General features: G+C 36.9%; 1 protein-coding gene across 1 annotated transcript in view; it reads left to right on the plus strand.

Annotated features, from left to right (window-relative positions):
* Positions 1 to 17,492, plus strand: part of wwc3 (WWC family member 3) — a gene marked incomplete at its 3' end in the record, with an annotated part of 41,123 nt that overhangs the window by 18,775 nt on the left and 4,856 nt on the right. Inside the window, exons 2-16 of the mRNA XM_084426927.1 lie at positions 270 to 379; positions 1,342 to 1,545; positions 2,673 to 2,749; positions 5,246 to 5,325; positions 9,551 to 9,680; positions 10,200 to 10,331; positions 10,457 to 10,530; positions 13,126 to 13,374; positions 14,108 to 14,197; positions 14,673 to 14,690; positions 14,770 to 15,305; positions 16,109 to 16,229; positions 17,009 to 17,086; positions 17,183 to 17,269; positions 17,399 to 17,487. Of these exons, the coding sequence (XP_084283053.1) occupies positions 270 to 379; positions 1,342 to 1,545; positions 2,673 to 2,749; positions 5,246 to 5,325; positions 9,551 to 9,680; positions 10,200 to 10,331; positions 10,457 to 10,530; positions 13,126 to 13,374; positions 14,108 to 14,197; positions 14,673 to 14,690; positions 14,770 to 15,305; positions 16,109 to 16,229; positions 17,009 to 17,086; positions 17,183 to 17,269; positions 17,399 to 17,487 (2,075 nt within the window). The remainder of the gene's footprint in view (positions 1 to 269; positions 380 to 1,341; positions 1,546 to 2,672; positions 2,750 to 5,245; positions 5,326 to 9,550; positions 9,681 to 10,199; positions 10,332 to 10,456; positions 10,531 to 13,125; positions 13,375 to 14,107; positions 14,198 to 14,672; positions 14,691 to 14,769; positions 15,306 to 16,108; positions 16,230 to 17,008; positions 17,087 to 17,182; positions 17,270 to 17,398; positions 17,488 to 17,492) is intronic.

Genomic DNA, 17,492 nt, shown 5'->3' on the forward strand with positions numbered 1-17,492 from the left:
ATTCTTCAAATCTCCACACAGCTTTGTTCATCCCAATGCGAGTCTTTGTACGAAATGTTTTTTTTTTTTGTTTTTTTTACACATGCTTTTAAACAACCAGAAATACATGAGCCATATCACGCAATGTTGTGAAAAATAGCGAAAGCAGCTTTGCTGTTATAACACTCCAACTCTGTTGTGTTGAGTTTTATATGTTGTCCTGTACAGCGCAGTTTCTAGGTGTTTTCGACTCTTGTGTTAATTTTGGCATTCTGTCTCTGTTCCTGTAGGATTACCAAGCCTCTGACCTTTGCCGACTGTGTGGGGGATGAGCTTCCTCTGGGCTGGGAGGTGGTGTATGACCAGCAGGTGGGCGTCTACTACATCGACCACATCAATAGTAAGTTCAGCTCTTTAGTTCTTCTTTTAAATGTCATATTTAACACATCTGGTTTATCTAGCCATTTCTGTTAAACTAGAACTGTCTATTAGGTGAATATGCTGATTAATTTAACAATTACAAAAATCACCTAAACCTAAAGGCAAAATGTATTTATTTATTTGTTTGTTTTTATGTATAGATATATATGAAGAGTTCAGATGCAAAAGCCTCTAAGTGCCATCTGAAATTTTCTTCTAGAATGATCATTTTTATCAAGCTCATATATTTAAGTTCAGTAATTTCACTTAAATGGCAATGAAAATGACCTATTAATTGCCATTTAAGTGAAATTACTGAACTTAAATATACGAGCTTGATAAAAATGATCATTCTAGAAGAAAATTTCAGATGGCACTTAGAGGTTTTTGCATCTGAACTCTTCATATGTATATATGTCTAACGGTACACAGGGAAGGAGACCAGAGGCCCTTTTTTAGTAGATGTCAATGGCTTCACTACACTGAATAAACTGCTTTTGTGGGGAAAATGGCTTATCTGCATCTTATTTAATGAATTGACAGCCCATTGGCTAATCTTCAACATGTTTGCTCTTAAACATATGTTTTAGATTTATATGTATTTAAAGTTTACACCGAAAAAAATACTGTTTTATAAGCGAAGTAACAGACAATTGCTTGACAGGTACACTTCAGTTTACGGCACTTCCCATTCATTTCTATGGTATCCGCAAACAGTGATTGACAATCGCACAACTCTGAATGAAATTTAATGACGGCAAGGCCGTAATTGGTTATCCCATCCATCCATCCATCCATCCGTCCATCCGTCCATCCGAATTGGATTACTATCTTTGGTGTCAAGAATAATGCTATTGTTGTTAATGGTTATCAGATACTCATTTTTGGAGTAATATTCTGGATGATGGCTTTAACACTGGTTTTGATGTTTCTCTCCCCCAGAGACGACCCAGATAGAGAACCCTCGCACACAATGGCGTCAGGAGCAGGAGCGCATGTTAAAAGAGTACCTGGTGGTGGCGCAGGAGGCTCTCAATGCCAAGAAAGAGATGTATCAGATCAAACAGCAAAGACTCGAGCTGGCACAGCAAGAGATGCAACTCTTCAACCAGCTCACTCAGGATGACAACCGTTCCATCACCAGCTGTGAGACACGCATCACATCTCACTTTAATCACATCACACACACTGCTGATTCAGCCATCTAAAATTGCGCCAACCTATTAGTCATATTGTGTGAAGTTTCAATGAAGTCATTCTTACTCCAGGCTTACTTAAGTGTCACTCATTGGCTGAAATCTTATTCCTTTCCTCACTTGTACATTCATGACCTCCTCCCTTCCTCCTCTAGTCCAACACTCCCCTACTTTTTCCTTCACTTTCCCCTCCCTTTCCTGCCACCCTTCATCAGTTCTGCTCTTACTTCCTGTTGCTGAAACAACTCTTTACATTCTTTTTTCAAATCCATCACTTACAATAAAATGGACATTGTTTCATTCGGCAAACAAACGTTTATATTATTATTATTATTATTGGTATATTATTAATGTTAATCCTCATATTAAGATTATTATTAGGTTTAGGATTATTAAGATTATAGTATACTAACATTGTTAAGATGATTTAAGAAGCTGTTTCGTAAGTAAAAATAATATAAGATTTTGCCAAACTGTTGAATAAGGTTTTCTTTTCCAGAATTTTATTCTTTTAATGAGGCTTTTTCCCCCATTATGATACAAGCACAATTGTATCACTTCACCCTAACACTGTCTACTTTATGCCCCCCAAAAACTATCAAAATAAATTTAAATAAAAAAATTTAGAAGTATGCTCATCAATTGATTATATTAATTACTCTATGAATCTTAATTCTTCGAATGCAAAATATGATCATGACCGAATCAAAGCGGATGGTATTTCTTTCTCCACCAGTTTTCCTCACTTTTCTTTTTTATGCACATATCCAGCTTTTTCAACAAAAACAAATTCCAATGATACCGTTAATATTAGAATATCATGAAATTTCATGGCGCTTTACTATATGGCATTGGGTGACATGCACCAAAGTATTTACATGGTACTAAGTACATCAAATAAAACAAATATTTATCTAATAAAACATGGCACAGTCATGGTACGTTTATGCAAGTGTTTTCATTTCTTATCTTAAGATTTGAATAGTTGAGATTCTTTTGTATTATGTGTCATTTATATGTGTAGTACAAGGTACAAAAGGTGATTGTGACTTTTTGACTCCTCTTTCTCTCTTATAGCTCACTCTGGTTCCTCTTCAAATGCAAAATATGACCCTGACCAAATCAAAGCGGAAATCGCCTGTAGGCGTGAGCGGGTAAGTCATTATCCTCTGAGAACAATGCCTCATACGTCAGGCCCAAGGGGAGGTGCTGGGCCCCTCATGTGCCGTGTTGATTGTGTGTTTGTATATGTGTGTTGAGGGGAGGTGGACTTTTAGGAAGAAGAGGCCTAGGTTTGGGTTCACTGCTGTGTTTCTCTGGCTTGGGCCTCTCTAGATTAGTGCTATTCTACAGGAAGAGTCATTGTGTCAGAAAATCTGTGGATGATGAACTCTTGCTCTAAATCTTGACTAAATCTGTCATACTAAAGGAATAGCTCACCCAGAAATGAGAATTTAAAAGTCATTATTCTCTCATGTCTTGTCTTGTTCCAAACCATGCTTTTTTCCCTTTGAAATTTAGGAGAAATGGAGAAGACTATTTACGCAGCTAGTTCTCATCATTTATAATGCCGCTTAAGGTGCGATTATCGCATGTGCACAGCAGTTCAAATGCAAAAATTATATTTTAGATATTTTACAGAGGGGGAAATTTTCAATGAATGACTTTTCATTTAACACAATTTTTAATTCTATTCCATTATCAAAGCTGTTGTTTGTTTTAGAAGCAAACTTGCTGTTCAGAAGTTTTGGGGGTAGCATCATTTGTTTGAAAAAAAGCATCTTATGCTTACCAGGTCTGTGTTTATTTGATAAATAGAATTTGTTATATTGTGAAATGTATTACATTTTAAAATGACTGTTTTCTCTTTTAAAACATTTTAAAATTACATTTTATATAATATATTTGAAAACATAATTTATTCCTGTGATGCAAAGCTGAATTTTTAGCAGCCATTATTCCAGTCTTCAGTGTCACATGAGCCTAACCATTCTAATATTCTGATTTTGGTATTTAAGAAACATTTTTTATCATTATTAAAGTTGAAAACTGGTTTTTTTTTTACTTTTATTTATTTATTTTATAATGTTCTCTGAGGTCCACTTATAATGTTATCAAGATTTTGACATTAAAAAACATCATAATTTAATAGGCAAATTTTTATCCTATTTTTGACCCTCTCTTTAAAACACTTTTGAACGATGTGCAGCATTCAAGATTTGGAAGTAAACACCCACTGCTATGGTTGGGTAACAGTTTTGCATATTCCTTATGATTATCACAGTTGAAAACAGTTGTGCTTCTTAATATTTTTGTAATTTCAAAAAATTTGAATATTACATGAAATCACACAGTAATTACACAGTGATACCATGGTCATTGAATCAGGTTTTGGTTATTTTGGCAGTGTGAGCAGGTGCAAATCCTGCTGGAAAATGAAGGAAGCATGAAGTGCTCTGAAAATGTCCCGGTAGGCTGCGTTGACTCTGGATTTAATAAAGCACAGTGGACCAAAGTCCTCTTTTCTGATGAGAGCAAATTTTGCATCTCATTTGGAAACCAAGATCCCAGAGTCTGGAGGAAGAATGGAGAGGCACACAATCCAAGATGCTTGAAGTCCAGTGTGAAGTTTCCACAGTCTGTGTTGGTTTGGGGAGCCATGTCATCGGCTGGTGTTGGTCCACTGTGCTGTCCACTCAACGCAGCCGTCTACCAGGACATTTTCAGAGCACTTCATGCTTCCTTCATTTTCCAGCAGGATTTGCACCTGCCCACACTGCCAAAATAACCAAAACCTGGTTCAATGACCATGGTATCACTGTGTAATTACTGTGTGATTTCATGTAATATTCAAATTTTTTTAAATCCTGTTTTCGTGGGTTTTATGAGCTGGAAGCCCAAATTATGTACAAATAAACAACTAAATACTTGAAATTGTTTAAGTTGTGGGCCCTGAATCTATAATCTATGGAAGTTTAACGTTTTGAATGGAATTATGGAAATAAATAAACTTTTCCATGATATTCAAATTTTTTGGAAAGGGTCTGTAAATGTCTTTGCTGTTGATTTTGATCAATTAATGCATCTTATTACGTATTAATTGCTTTAAATAAAATTGTACTGACCCCAAACTTCTGAACGGTAGTGTTAAAGGAAAGAAAATGGCACATTGGCTACTTTTAAGATCTGTTTTTGCAATTTTTTGGGGGGAGTTTGACAGGCATTTAAACTGTCATCGTATGAAAAAGAACTATGTAATTTTTTTTGTTTTATGAAACAATGACAGAAGTCAGAGAAAATTATAATAACAGAATTTAAAAGTCTTTTAACATAGAACAGAAAGTGTAAAAACCATGTTATATTAAATAGGCTCTATATTATGTCATATACGGTCTTCCATGGCCTGTTACCTACTTATCTGGGTGTTTTTTGCTGTATATAAAATGACCCTACATTCCTCCATTGCGGTTTTCAGAGGGCTGTGCTGTGTGTGTTTAAGGTCGTTTTAAGTTCCTGTGTATGTTGGGCGGGTCGGGAACCATTAGACATGTCTCTGCTGATGACTCAAAGTTTTTTTTGCTATGGTGTCTCTGAGGGAATCCCACTGTGTGTTTTGATGTGTATTGACCGAGTGGCTCTTGTGTCCACAGCTTTCTAGACTCAAACAGGAGCTGGCTCAGATGAGACAGGAGCTGCAGTACAAGGAAATGGGAGTGGAGACCCTACAGGAGTGAGTTCAAATGAATTAAACCCTTCCTCACGCACTTATACACACAAAGCATGGGTGGATTAAGTGCATTTATTAATGGTGTTTGTTATGGCAAGCATCACTATTAGGCCTGCTATTGCTACTACATGAGGTTAGGAGTTAGAATTAAAGTATTTAACTTCGGCATACAATAGCACCAGCTCTTTGGGGAGAGGTGTTCTATCAGATTTTTGTCTGGCAGATGACAACTACAAGGGGAAAAGAGACAAGAATGCCATAGAGACCTACTCTTTTGACTTTGGAACAGTAAGAAACTACTTAACCAACAAGAACAGCCTAGCAATCTCATAGCGAATCACTCTAAATCATTCTGAACACTATAGCACACCATCACATTTTAAATTGTAAAACATAAAAATCTAGCATAAAATTATTCCTCCCTGCCCCCAGTCTTTTTCGTGATTAACAATTCATGACCCCACCCTGTCAAAAACTGTTATTAGTTTTTTTTTTTTTAATGTTTCCTGTTTATTCATGTTTCTGTTTGAGTAGTTGTCTTATAACTGAAACTTTTTTTTTTTAAGTGTGTACAAACTTTTGTTTTTGGACAGGTTCAGAGAGTGCACATCAAATAAGACACAGCATATGATCAAGTCAATCAGTCTTTTCTATTGTTCAAATCACCACTCTCAAACTGTGTCGTAATGGGGACAGTATGTTAGCAACAACAAAATTACTTGAAATTACATGAAGTAGAACATGTTCTTATTTGGCTTTATATACACTACCATTAAAAAGTTTGGGGTCAGTAACTTTAGGTTTTATGCTTTGGTTCAAAGCTTCTCGTTTTTTTTATCCGCTTATCTGACATGCGAATATTCTACAAGACATCATATCTGTTGGTTACATTTTGAATAGTAAGCATTTTATTGTAGCACAATGGGAGGCAATCTTTTCTTTTAAAAGTAATTATGGATATTAATGTGGGGAATGAATTGGCTACAAAACAAAGTTCGAATGGAGTCATATGCTTAACATTTTGGCAAATTTGATTTCTGAAGTTTAATTTGAGTTAGAGGTTTGAAACAAACCCTCCCCAGTGTGAGAGTCGTCAATAGCTGTTTTGCTAGCACTCTAGTAATATTTTGTTAGGTAGAAAGAGTTCTTCATTTAGACAAGGCCGTCCTTATACTTAGCATAGCTAGCTAGTGCATTCAGGGCTAATTTCAGCCCTAATTTCACTATTATTCAGTTCAGTGGAGCAGCAAACCAAACAGTTACCAGATACCAAGCTCTAAAAAAATCCAAATTTGTTACCTGCTCTGCAAATGTCTGATTAAACATACTTTTCTCATACAGCTTTCAACACTAAAATATACCAAATAGAATAGAATAGTTGTTTGGATGCTTTGTGTTTACAAGATTGTAGTGTAGTGTTTAGATTTTTTATTTATTTAAAATGATCCGGGAATATGTGTGAGGAATTTGACCTAAACCAACAAAAAAGCTTTGTGTGTGTGTGTGTATGTATGTCTGGAAAAGGAGACTCCACCTCAGGAAGAGGATGCACCAGTTGACTTTGGGTTGCCAAGGCAGGAAAAGCTCAATAAGCAGAGAAAGAGTGAGAGTCCGGAGCAGAGAGAGCGAGAGGAGGGGTGGGAAGAGATGAGGAGGGGGCAAAAAGTGCTTGAAAGCATTTTGAAAAACACAGAGATATCTTGCAGCAAATTCCTCCCTGCTTCCTGCATCCCAGTGAGGGCCCTTATCTCTTAGATAGAACACAACTCTACTTGCTCCCAGAATAGCAAGATTAACTCTTTACTCAGCGCTGTAAGAAAATGGAATCTCCCTCTTGACACGAGTCGTCAGAGCCTCGGGACCTCTGTAATTTATTACTGTCATTTTACTTTTTATTTGATGTCAGTCTAATGTTCAGTTGAATATTTTGAGATATGTTGCTAGTGTCTAACAGCAGTCACTCTACTGTAGAAGTCGCATCAAAGCTTTGCTGTTTATATATAATACATATATGGTAAATATGCAGTATATTTTTGGGGTCAGGAAGACTTTAGTCCTTTACTTTGACAGTAAAGACATTCGTAATGTTACAAAAGATTTATATTTTAGTTAAATGCTGTTCCTTTTTATTCATCAAAGAATACTGAAAAAGTTTCCATAAAAAATATTATGCAGCACAACTGTTTCTAACATTGATAAAATAATAAGAAATGTTTCTTGAGCACCAAATCAGCATCTTAGCATGATTTATGAAGGATCATGAGACACTGAAGACTGGAGTAATAAGGCTAAATAAATTACATTTAAAATATATTAAAATAGAAAACAGTTATTTAAAATTATAACAGCACAATATTACTTTTTTATTTTTATTTTATTTGTTATTTGTTTTTTTTTAATCAACTATATATGCAGCCTTTGGTGAGCACAAGAGACTTCTTTCAAAAATATAAAAAAATCTTACCGTCCCAAACTTTTGACCGGTAGGGTATTTATATATTATGGAATGATTATAGTCAGTGGAGGGACAACGAGGTCTAAGTATCATGATTTCAGCTCTATTCAAGCAAAACTTGAGAGAAGACTGCAAACTAGAAAAACTTTGCTCTCTTTCTCCTCGTCCTCGTCTGCGTCCTCCTTAACACCTGCACACATCAGCTTATAAATGTTTGTAACTTGTAAAATGCTGATATCAGTCTCCCCATGTTCATTACATAACATAACATAACAACATAAGAGTGTTTAGATGTGAGATTAATCTTAATTTAATACACACTTTATAAGAAATTTGTTCATATATCTATAGAAAAACAAAAATTTGAATGGTCTTAAGGCTACTTCCTCCCTCCCCTTTCACCCTGTCTTTTTCACCTTCTACGTCTTAAAAACTAGCATCCGGCCTGTCTGTTCTGTGTCACCAGGCAGTCGTGCGCTGTGATATTGGGGTGGAAAGGGTGGGTAGATGTCCGTAGTAGCCTGGCAGACTCGGGTCCTGGTCAGGCAGGGCTGTGAAAGGTTGGTGGTTTGAAGGGGGGAAACAAAGCCCTGCTTGTGTGGAGAGGAGGAGAGGAAGAGGCAGGGCAGGCGAGCTGACAGTACCTGCTGTTGGAGGAGGGTGGCCTGCAGGAAGTGGCCTATGGCTGGAGCTCAGGCGCCACGCCAGAGACATGCTGATGTAAAAGACATGCTTTACACAATCTCTCCCCCACTCCTGTGATTTATAACCATCAAATTCGGCAACTTGAGAATCATATATTGCATTTAATATATTTTAATTCCCATTAAGATCTGTACGATGGCTTAAGATGTTATCGTTTTTGCAGTATATTGAGAGACAAAACATTTCTTAATGCTTTCCAGTTCAAATTGATGAAAGGCATTTTTACAAGTTTTTTTTTTTAAAGCTAGTTTAGCTGGTTGTTTCTGTTTCTAGAATGGCATCCTGTCTCTATGCCCAGCATTTCAGGCATTACACTCTTGAGGATATATATCCCACAGTGCTTTGGTGCTTTAGAAGGCAGACATTCCCCGACGGGAGGGTTTTAGTGCAGTGCTCTCCAGTTTCACTCGCCTAATTATTATGCCTTTGAGACCAGAAGCTGGTTTAAGTTAAAACAATATTATTCCAACATGGCTAAATGGTTAACCAGTCTGTTAGACAGGTCAGCGAGGCAAGTTTTAATAAATCTAAGCTCACATCTACAGCTGCCATCTCACGTTTTCCTTTCAAGAGCAATAGTGTTTTTTTAACATTCTCATACTGTATGACTAAAGATGACGGTATATTAGCTTTGTGTGGAGCAGTGATGTTGGCTTGGCTCTGGTAGAGTAACACCCTGTTTGGCGTAAATAAACTCTGATGTCATTGCTAGTTTAACTCTTTATAATTAGTCGAGCGGCCCTAAGACGGGAAGAATCTTTAGATATTTATGAACATACACATCCAGGCGCAGTCTGTGCACGGCCATGGAGAATGGAACACGATGTCAATCTACATTAAGATTAATCTGGGCTGCATTTACAGCAACAAATTGTGTTTAATAGAGAGTCCGAGGAAATGATGGCAGATGCCCAGTGCTTTGTGTATTTATTGTGTGTAAGAAAGAAACCTGAGTGTTTGTATTTTCTATTCTACTCTTTATTTACTCCCAGTACCTCAATAGCGATTCATCTCAGAAGATTAACCACATGGCTGATGGTTTGTTCACTTGTGTGTTGTGTTGAGCAGAATTGACCGGAAGATGTCCAGCAGTCAGACCAACTACAAACTAGATGAAGCACAGGCCATCTTCAGCGAGCTCCGCAGCATTAAAAAGGCCATCAGCACCGGCGAGAAGGAGAGGCAGGACCTCATCCAGGTCAGATAGACACAAGTCCATCATCTTCAATGATTTTTCCATAAAAGTTATATAATATTTTTATACTTGGTTAACAAAATATGTAGAACTGTGGATTGTAGAAACACATCATCACAGTGTTGTTTTAGCAAACTCTCTTTCAGTTCAGCTCTTTTCTGGGCAGTAACACCCACTTTTCACAATCCGGTCAATCCCTAATGGATAAAATCAAGTCCTGCCCTCAATTTTTTTCTCATTGAAAATCCTGACTCACAGAATTGTCACGTTATTGAGGTGCAAAATGCACTGCAAACAGCAGTTCGATTTGACTAAATGAATTCTATTTAGTCTACTGAATGCACCAATACATACTGAATAGACATTAATATCTCCCTTAATTTATCATTCATTTTAACACCTTCAACCTCCTCTCAATTTTATTTTATTTTAAGAGGTGCTGCCATCTTGTGGTCATAACTGATTACTGAGGATTTCTGTTATGAATATCACTTTAATTTGTTATTCTTTTGTTGTGCACAGAGCCTGGCCAAGCTGACGCTGAACTTCTGTGACTCCATTAATGAGGTGGCCAACAATGCAGAAACCCTGGGTAACTCCTGTAGTGTACAACAATACACGGACTCTGGATGCCAGACTGATCTGATGGGAGAGGTTTGTCAGGGTTTTGTTTTGCAACTGAAGTTTCAATTGTTTTACGTTTGACAGTACGATTCTGTGTCAGTACAGTTAAAGTCATATATGCTCAGTAATTTAAAATTGTAATTCCTCTCTTACAGTTTGGCTCCCAGGAGCCACCACTGCTTGCAGACAGAGTCAAACTCAATTGGCAGTATGAAGAGGCTAAAAAAAAGTAAGGAGATTTGCAAAAATGCACTGCATAACTGTTATTGACAACAAACATGTAAAAACAGTCGGTTGCTGGAAGTAAAATAAAATCCCATTCATTTTCTCTATAGAGAAATATATTTTTCAGAATAACCTATAAACATTAAAAGTTTGTATATGCGATTATATATGAATTAAGATGTCAGTCACTGTGTCCCAATTCGCATACTATCCATCCTAAATATTCCAAATTAGAATTAGTGTGTCCCAAATAGTAATGTTGAAATGAGTATTCCAAAGGTACCCGGATGGTCTACTATTTCCAGTTAGATTTCGAATTGCAGATCCATGCACACTCTGATGGCTAATATTACCCATAACCCATTGCTCGTTGGATGAGGATTTGATTAGAACTACAAACACAAATAAAAAGTGTTTTAAAACTACAAACATGGTGGATGTGTGAGACAGTCGGTTAAGAGGTTTGAGTGATTAATAATCAATATCTAGCCTGATGAAAAAATATTTCTTAAATGTTATACATGTTATATTTCCTCTGCAACAACATTGTGAACTTTTATAAAGATAAGTTTGGACATTAACTTTTAAATGCATAATTATGCTAACACATAAGGAGAGTTCTCAGCATGAAGTACTCTTTCTTCATAAAAACAGTACATATTACTTTTAGAGAATAGTACAAGTTGGTCAATTGGGACTCAGCAAGTGTGATTTCAACATAATAAAAAAAAAAAAAATCAATGTTTTTGATTTGATGATATCATATGGAATGCATCATGAATGACGATGGAATGCGTCAAAAGACATGACATGCCCACTTCTATGATATTCTGGTTCAAAAGTCAAATCACTTTTGAAAGTAGTATCACACCTGATTTCAGTCATGTGATTTCAAGGAGCAGAAGTTTTTTGATTTGGAACTGCTTTTCAGCCTGGCTATGATTTTCCCAAGAGTATGATCCTGTGCCTCATCCACTGCCCTTAAGGGAAACCCTGTCTGGATTTGCTATGTAATAATGTTGCTACTACTTCACTGTAGATTTTAGTGGTTTGTGTAAAAGTAGAGTGGTGGATTGATGTGGCCTACATTGCATTTGGAAGCTCCTCTTTATTTTAGGAGGAACTGCAGTGCTGTAGTTTTTGGCTTCTGTGTTATAGCAGTGGCTCCATGCAAACGTCTTTAAGAGATGCATGTTTCCATAGCAACATAGTTGGCCACTGAGTGCCAGGTATGACATCAGAGAGAGACAGAGCGAGAAAGTAGGGGGGACTGGGGAAAAGAGAATGAGCTGAGAGAAGAAAAAAGCTGTGGAAACTTGCATGCTCTCTTACTGAGTCACAATATCTGACCTCCAAAGTGCAGAAACACTTTGTGTTTCTCATGCCAAACATAAAGCTGCAGTGTCTCTCTGCTTTTTAATATTTTTGCCAGCCCTTTTACAAACACGGATGCATGCATATTTACAATATAACATGCTGGACATGCCATTATTTCTCTTTACCATTATTATTTATTTTAATACTCTTTCTTTTCAGTTTTGAAATAAAATGCGATCAAAAATCCAGTAATATTATTCCAATTTAATTATTTTAATACATTTTAAAATAATAATTTATTTCTTGTGATGTTAAAGCTGATTTTTCAGAGGCCATTCCTCCAGTGATCCTTCAGAAATCATTCAAATATGCTGATTTGGTGCTCAAGAAACATTTTTTTATTGTTATCAATGTTGAAACCAGTTGTGCTGCATAATATTTTTGCAGAGGCCCTGCTAATGTTTTTTCAGGATTATTTATTTAATGAATAGAAAGTTCAAAAGAACAGCATTTATTTGAATTCAAAGTTTTTGTCAAAGTGTATAAGTCACACTTGATCAAATTGAATGCATCCATCTAGCCTGGCTAACGTCAGACCAAGTCTCATTTGAGACTTGGTCTGGGAACCACGTGTTCATTTTCTCGTATTTGAGGCGTGGTTTACGAATGCCCAGAGCCGTTTATTGGGCGCTATGAATGTCTATCAAATGCGCCTGTACGTAGCTCATAACCAATCGCTTCAATTATACCAGATGACGTATGTAGAGTGACAGAAATTCGACGAGGAAAAAGACGATGGGTCAAAGATTTATTTGTGCACGATGGCGTTTAGCGAATATTACCGTTTGTGCAAGATAAACATGAGGGTAGAAGGTAACGTCGAGTCTGATGCCATGTTGGATTCATAGATATAAACAAACTGCTTTGGTGTCGTCATCGTTCTGTGATTGGTTCCCTTTTTCAGGGGAAAATCTGGTCCATGGTGTCCAGACTGCCTAGCAGCGTGAATAAAATCGCGCTCTGAGCAAGGCAGTATGGGGAAACCCAGGCTAGCATCCATCTTGAATAAAAGTACATTTTTCACTCTAACTGACTCTAACTTTTGAATGGTGGAATGAATAGTATTGCATTTATGTGATATTAATCATGGAACTGTACTGTATCTGTAGCCTAGTGAACACAATCGTTTGATCATGTCTGCATTTATCTGTTTACAGAAGCTAAGATTGATCCCCTGTTCTCTCTCTCTCTCTCTCTCTCTCTCTCTCTCTCTCTCTCTCAGGATGTCCAGTATTCAGCATCAGTTGGCTCAGTTGGACAGTGAGAGCTGGTCGGGACGCGCGGAGGCCGACCGGGATCTGGACTGTTTGCAGCTCCTGCGGGAGAAGGAGGCTCTGCTCCAGGAGATCACTCTGCTCAGCCAGCAGCAGCACTCCTCCGAAACTCTGCTCCAGCTGCAGGAGGAGAAGCGCAGGCTGGGGGACGAGGTGCAGAAAGCCCAGATTGTCCAGAGTCAGGGGGCCAATCAGAGGTTGGAATTTATTTCATAATGCACAGTCATGTATGGATGTTTAACATATGTAGTAGAGATCACTTCTAATGGATTGTTGCACTTTTAATTGGCAGAATGTTTTCAAGGATATCTCAGGCTTTGCAGACCAAAGTAAAGCATGTTACAACCATGCAAAAAAATAAATAAAGTTGCACTAACATGGTGATAAAGAAAAGCATGTCAGGTAAACATAATATACCTCCACTTCAATGGTGGTAGAATAATGTATTCGTTATCAGCAAATCTTGCAAACAAAATATGTCTGTAAAGGTTTTGTAAATGCCTGCAGAGGTAAATAAGGGTGCCCTTATTTCCCCACTGAACAAAGCAGATGTGCTTGTGCCAGCTCTGATCCGCTCATTATGAGAATCTTATATCTGAGACTGAGACCTCAGCTGAGACGTATAGGGGTCTTTTGTGTCATATTACGTCAGTATACATATTAGCTTTCATATCCCATTTTGTTATGCAATGAATATTGATGGGTTTTCTTTGTCACATTAGGAGCCATAAAATGGTAGAATAGCATTTTCTTATGATGGTCAAAATTAAATTACAGAACAAATCTTATATGGCAGACTATGCACTGAAATCATTTCCAGAACAATTGAACAAATAGTACTGCATTGAGATCAAGCAGACATCAAATTGTTAGTTAAAACTGACTCGATAAATGTGGCAAATCTGTATCAAATGTGTGTATGTTGTGTAGGATATTACAGCAGGAGAAAAGGAATGTACTTATGAGGCAACTAGAGGAAGCCACCCGTATCACCACCTATCTACACTCTCAACTGAAGAGGTACATCACATCACACACAAACCTGATTCAGAGGGCAGAAATCAAGACTAAAGCTGTCAGTTTAACACATGTATGTAATTATCATATAATAATAATACAAAAATTGAGAGAATTAAGGTCAAACTGACCGTGTGTGTCTGTGTTAATATAGATTAATATATATTTAATTATTATGCTTTTATTTATTTGAATAAAAACAATAAGTCATTTAAAAGTATGGATTTATTTTGACTGTAAGCCACTAATACACTTACTTTCAATAAAATAAACAACATATTGACTTTTGAAGCCTTTTTTCCAAAGCCTTTTTCATCTGCCACAATAATGTATTCAGTTATTATCTTGGCTTTTTTCTCTGCAGATATTGATAGAATAGAATATTCAGTGTTATTATTGGCTACTGATTTAAATAAGCAGCATATCATATCATAGCATGTGATGTGATTTTTCTTTTTCTTTTTTTTTTATCAATTAGCACCCCTAATCAGAAGAGGTAATGATAAAAACACTAAGACAAATAACAGGATGTCTAACCACATCAACCCAAAATGACCATTTCTCTCTGTGTGCAGCCTATCAGCCAGTAATCTGACAGTGTCCTCCAGCAGCAGCCGTGGCTCTTTAGCCTCCAGTCGTGGCTCTTTGGCATCCAGTCGTGGTTCTCTCAGCTCCGTCAGCTTCACCGACATCTACGGCCTACCCCAGTATGAGCGAACAGAAGGAAACTCTGATGTTCTGGACCCTTCTTTCCGCTACCTTCTCCCCTTGGAAACTCACAGTAGAGACGGTTTAGCCTTCGGCCCAAAACGTTCGCACGACACACCGCAGTCTCTCACCTCTCTCTCCTCTCGGTCCTCGCTCTCGTCGCTCTCCCCTCCCAGCTCCCCCATGGACACCCCCTATCACTCGGTCCCCCAGGACTGTCCTCTGGCCCAGATGACAGAGGAGTACATGGAGGTGGCCAGCAGAGGGCTGCGGAATCAGACTCAATCCCAGCAGCACACTACTCTTCCTGGGGAAGGGGAAGTGGGAATCCCAGCCACTGCACACCTCCTGGAAGGGAAGAGCCATAGAGACGGAGTTCTCCAAGGAACGCATAACTCCACAGGTGATGAATAACTATCTGGAAATTGCAACTGACTGATTGATTTAAAATGTATAGTTGCAATTAATCTCATGTTTTTCATAATTGAAGTGTTAAGGCATTCAGGATAGAAAACTAAATAAATAAGTCATTATTGATTATTTGAAATGCTTTTAAATAAATTATAAAGAAGGCATTTTTGTTAAAATGAATAAATTGTCAAATTGAATGTGTTAGAAAAAATTAACACTTTACAATAAGGTCCCATTAGTTAGCTTTTGTTAATGGGTTAACTAACATTAACAAATCGCAATACATTTGTTTCAGTATTTATTCATCTTTGTTAACATTAGTTAACAACTGTTCATTGTTCATGTCAGCCCAGGTCCACTAAATAATATTAACAGATACAATATTTGATTTTAATAACATATTAGTAAATGTTGAAATTTACATTAAACTAAGATTAATAAATGCTTTAGAAGTATTTTTCAATGTTAGTAATGTTAACAAATGGAACCTTATTGTAAAGTGTTACCAAAAAAAAATTGTTTTAACATTCAATCGCACTGTTTTGATGTTAAAAATGATTTACATTTTCTATTTTTGTTTTGTGTGTGTGTGTGTATGTGTATGTGTATGTGTATGTGTATGTGTATGTGTATGTGTATGTGTATGTGTATGTATATGTATGTGTATGTGTATATGTATGTATGTGTATATGTATGTATGTGTATATATATATATGTATATGTGTGTGTGTGTGTGTGTGTGTGTGTGTGTGTGTGTGTGTGTGTGTGTGTGTTTATATATGTGACTCAATATAGGAGTAACCCTACGCAGTAAAAGTGCAAGTCGGACCAGCAGAAGAGCAAGACGAGTGTCTGCAGGAGTAAATGAAGACATTTTGGCAACAGACAGTGGGGTGTTTGAAGCCTGGAGCAGAAGGTGAGAGGATATTCTGTAATAAAGATAAAGACTTTAAAGTGATAGTTCACCAAAAATTCTGTCATCAATTCAACTCACCCTCATGCCATTCCAAACCCATTTGACAGACCATGGGCTGTCAAAAAACATCAATATATATATATATATATCATATCACATTGGCATGTACCTACTTTGGAATGTGTACTTTTGTATCAGGTATTTTCATTTTACACAAATGTACACACACACACACATATATATAGACTACTGTTCAAAAGTTTGAGGTTAGTAAGATTAATATTTTATGTAGCGAGTATGTATTGTTTAAAAGTGACAGTAAAGACATATATAATGTTACAAAATATTTCTATTTCAAATAAATGCTTTTCTTTTAAACCTTGTTCATCAAAGTACACTGAAGAAATCTCCATATCCACAAAAATATCAAGCAGCACAACTTTTTTCAACATTGATTATAATAAGAAATGTTTCTAGAGCATCAAATCAGCATATTAGATTGATTTCTGAAGGATCATGTGACGCTGAAGACAGGAGTAATGATGCTGAAAATTCACATGAATAAATTATATTTTAAAATGTATTAAAATAGAAAACATTGATTTTAAATTGAAATAACATTCCACACTTTTTGGTCAAATAAATAAAGCCAAGAGACTTTTCAAAGAAGCAACAACAAAAAAATCTTACCACCCCAAACTTTGAATGGTAGTGTATAATTGCATGCTGTCAGTAAGTTGTTGCTGTGTTATAATTGTCTGAATGTCTCTTTCCAGTAGGACAGAGGAATCCGAAGAAGTCAGTTTTGCTCAAGACGTCACAGCTTCAGAGCCAGTTCAGATTCAGTTTGGTCTTCTGTAAGCAGCACACACTCTCATACACATACATGCATACTTCCCTCATTATGAACTACCAAATCACTCTTATTAAAACATTCATTCACTCTTTTACAGATATGATTCAAATGGCATGTTTTTGCTGCTGCATGTCCTTCAGATGAGAAATTTAAGCAAGGCCACCATTAGAGATGGATGCAAAGTGTAAGTCCTCCCTTCTTACATCCATTAATGCACTCACGCTGCTTTACTGCAGTGATGTCCCCTGCAGAATCTATTTTCACACATGTTCACATTCACATGGCGCTTTATCTCCTTGTTTGCATCTTTCAGATTTGTGAAGGTTCATGTTCTCCCGGTGGACTCCAGTCGGCCCTGCACATATTACTGCTGTAAGGCCCAGGAGCCTCAATCTCTTCTCAGCTTT

The sequence above is a fragment of the Rutilus rutilus genome, assembly GCF_951802725.1.
Source record: "Rutilus rutilus genome assembly, chromosome: 12".
In the NCBI taxonomy this organism is placed as follows: domain Eukaryota; kingdom Metazoa; phylum Chordata; class Actinopteri; order Cypriniformes; family Leuciscidae; genus Rutilus; species Rutilus rutilus.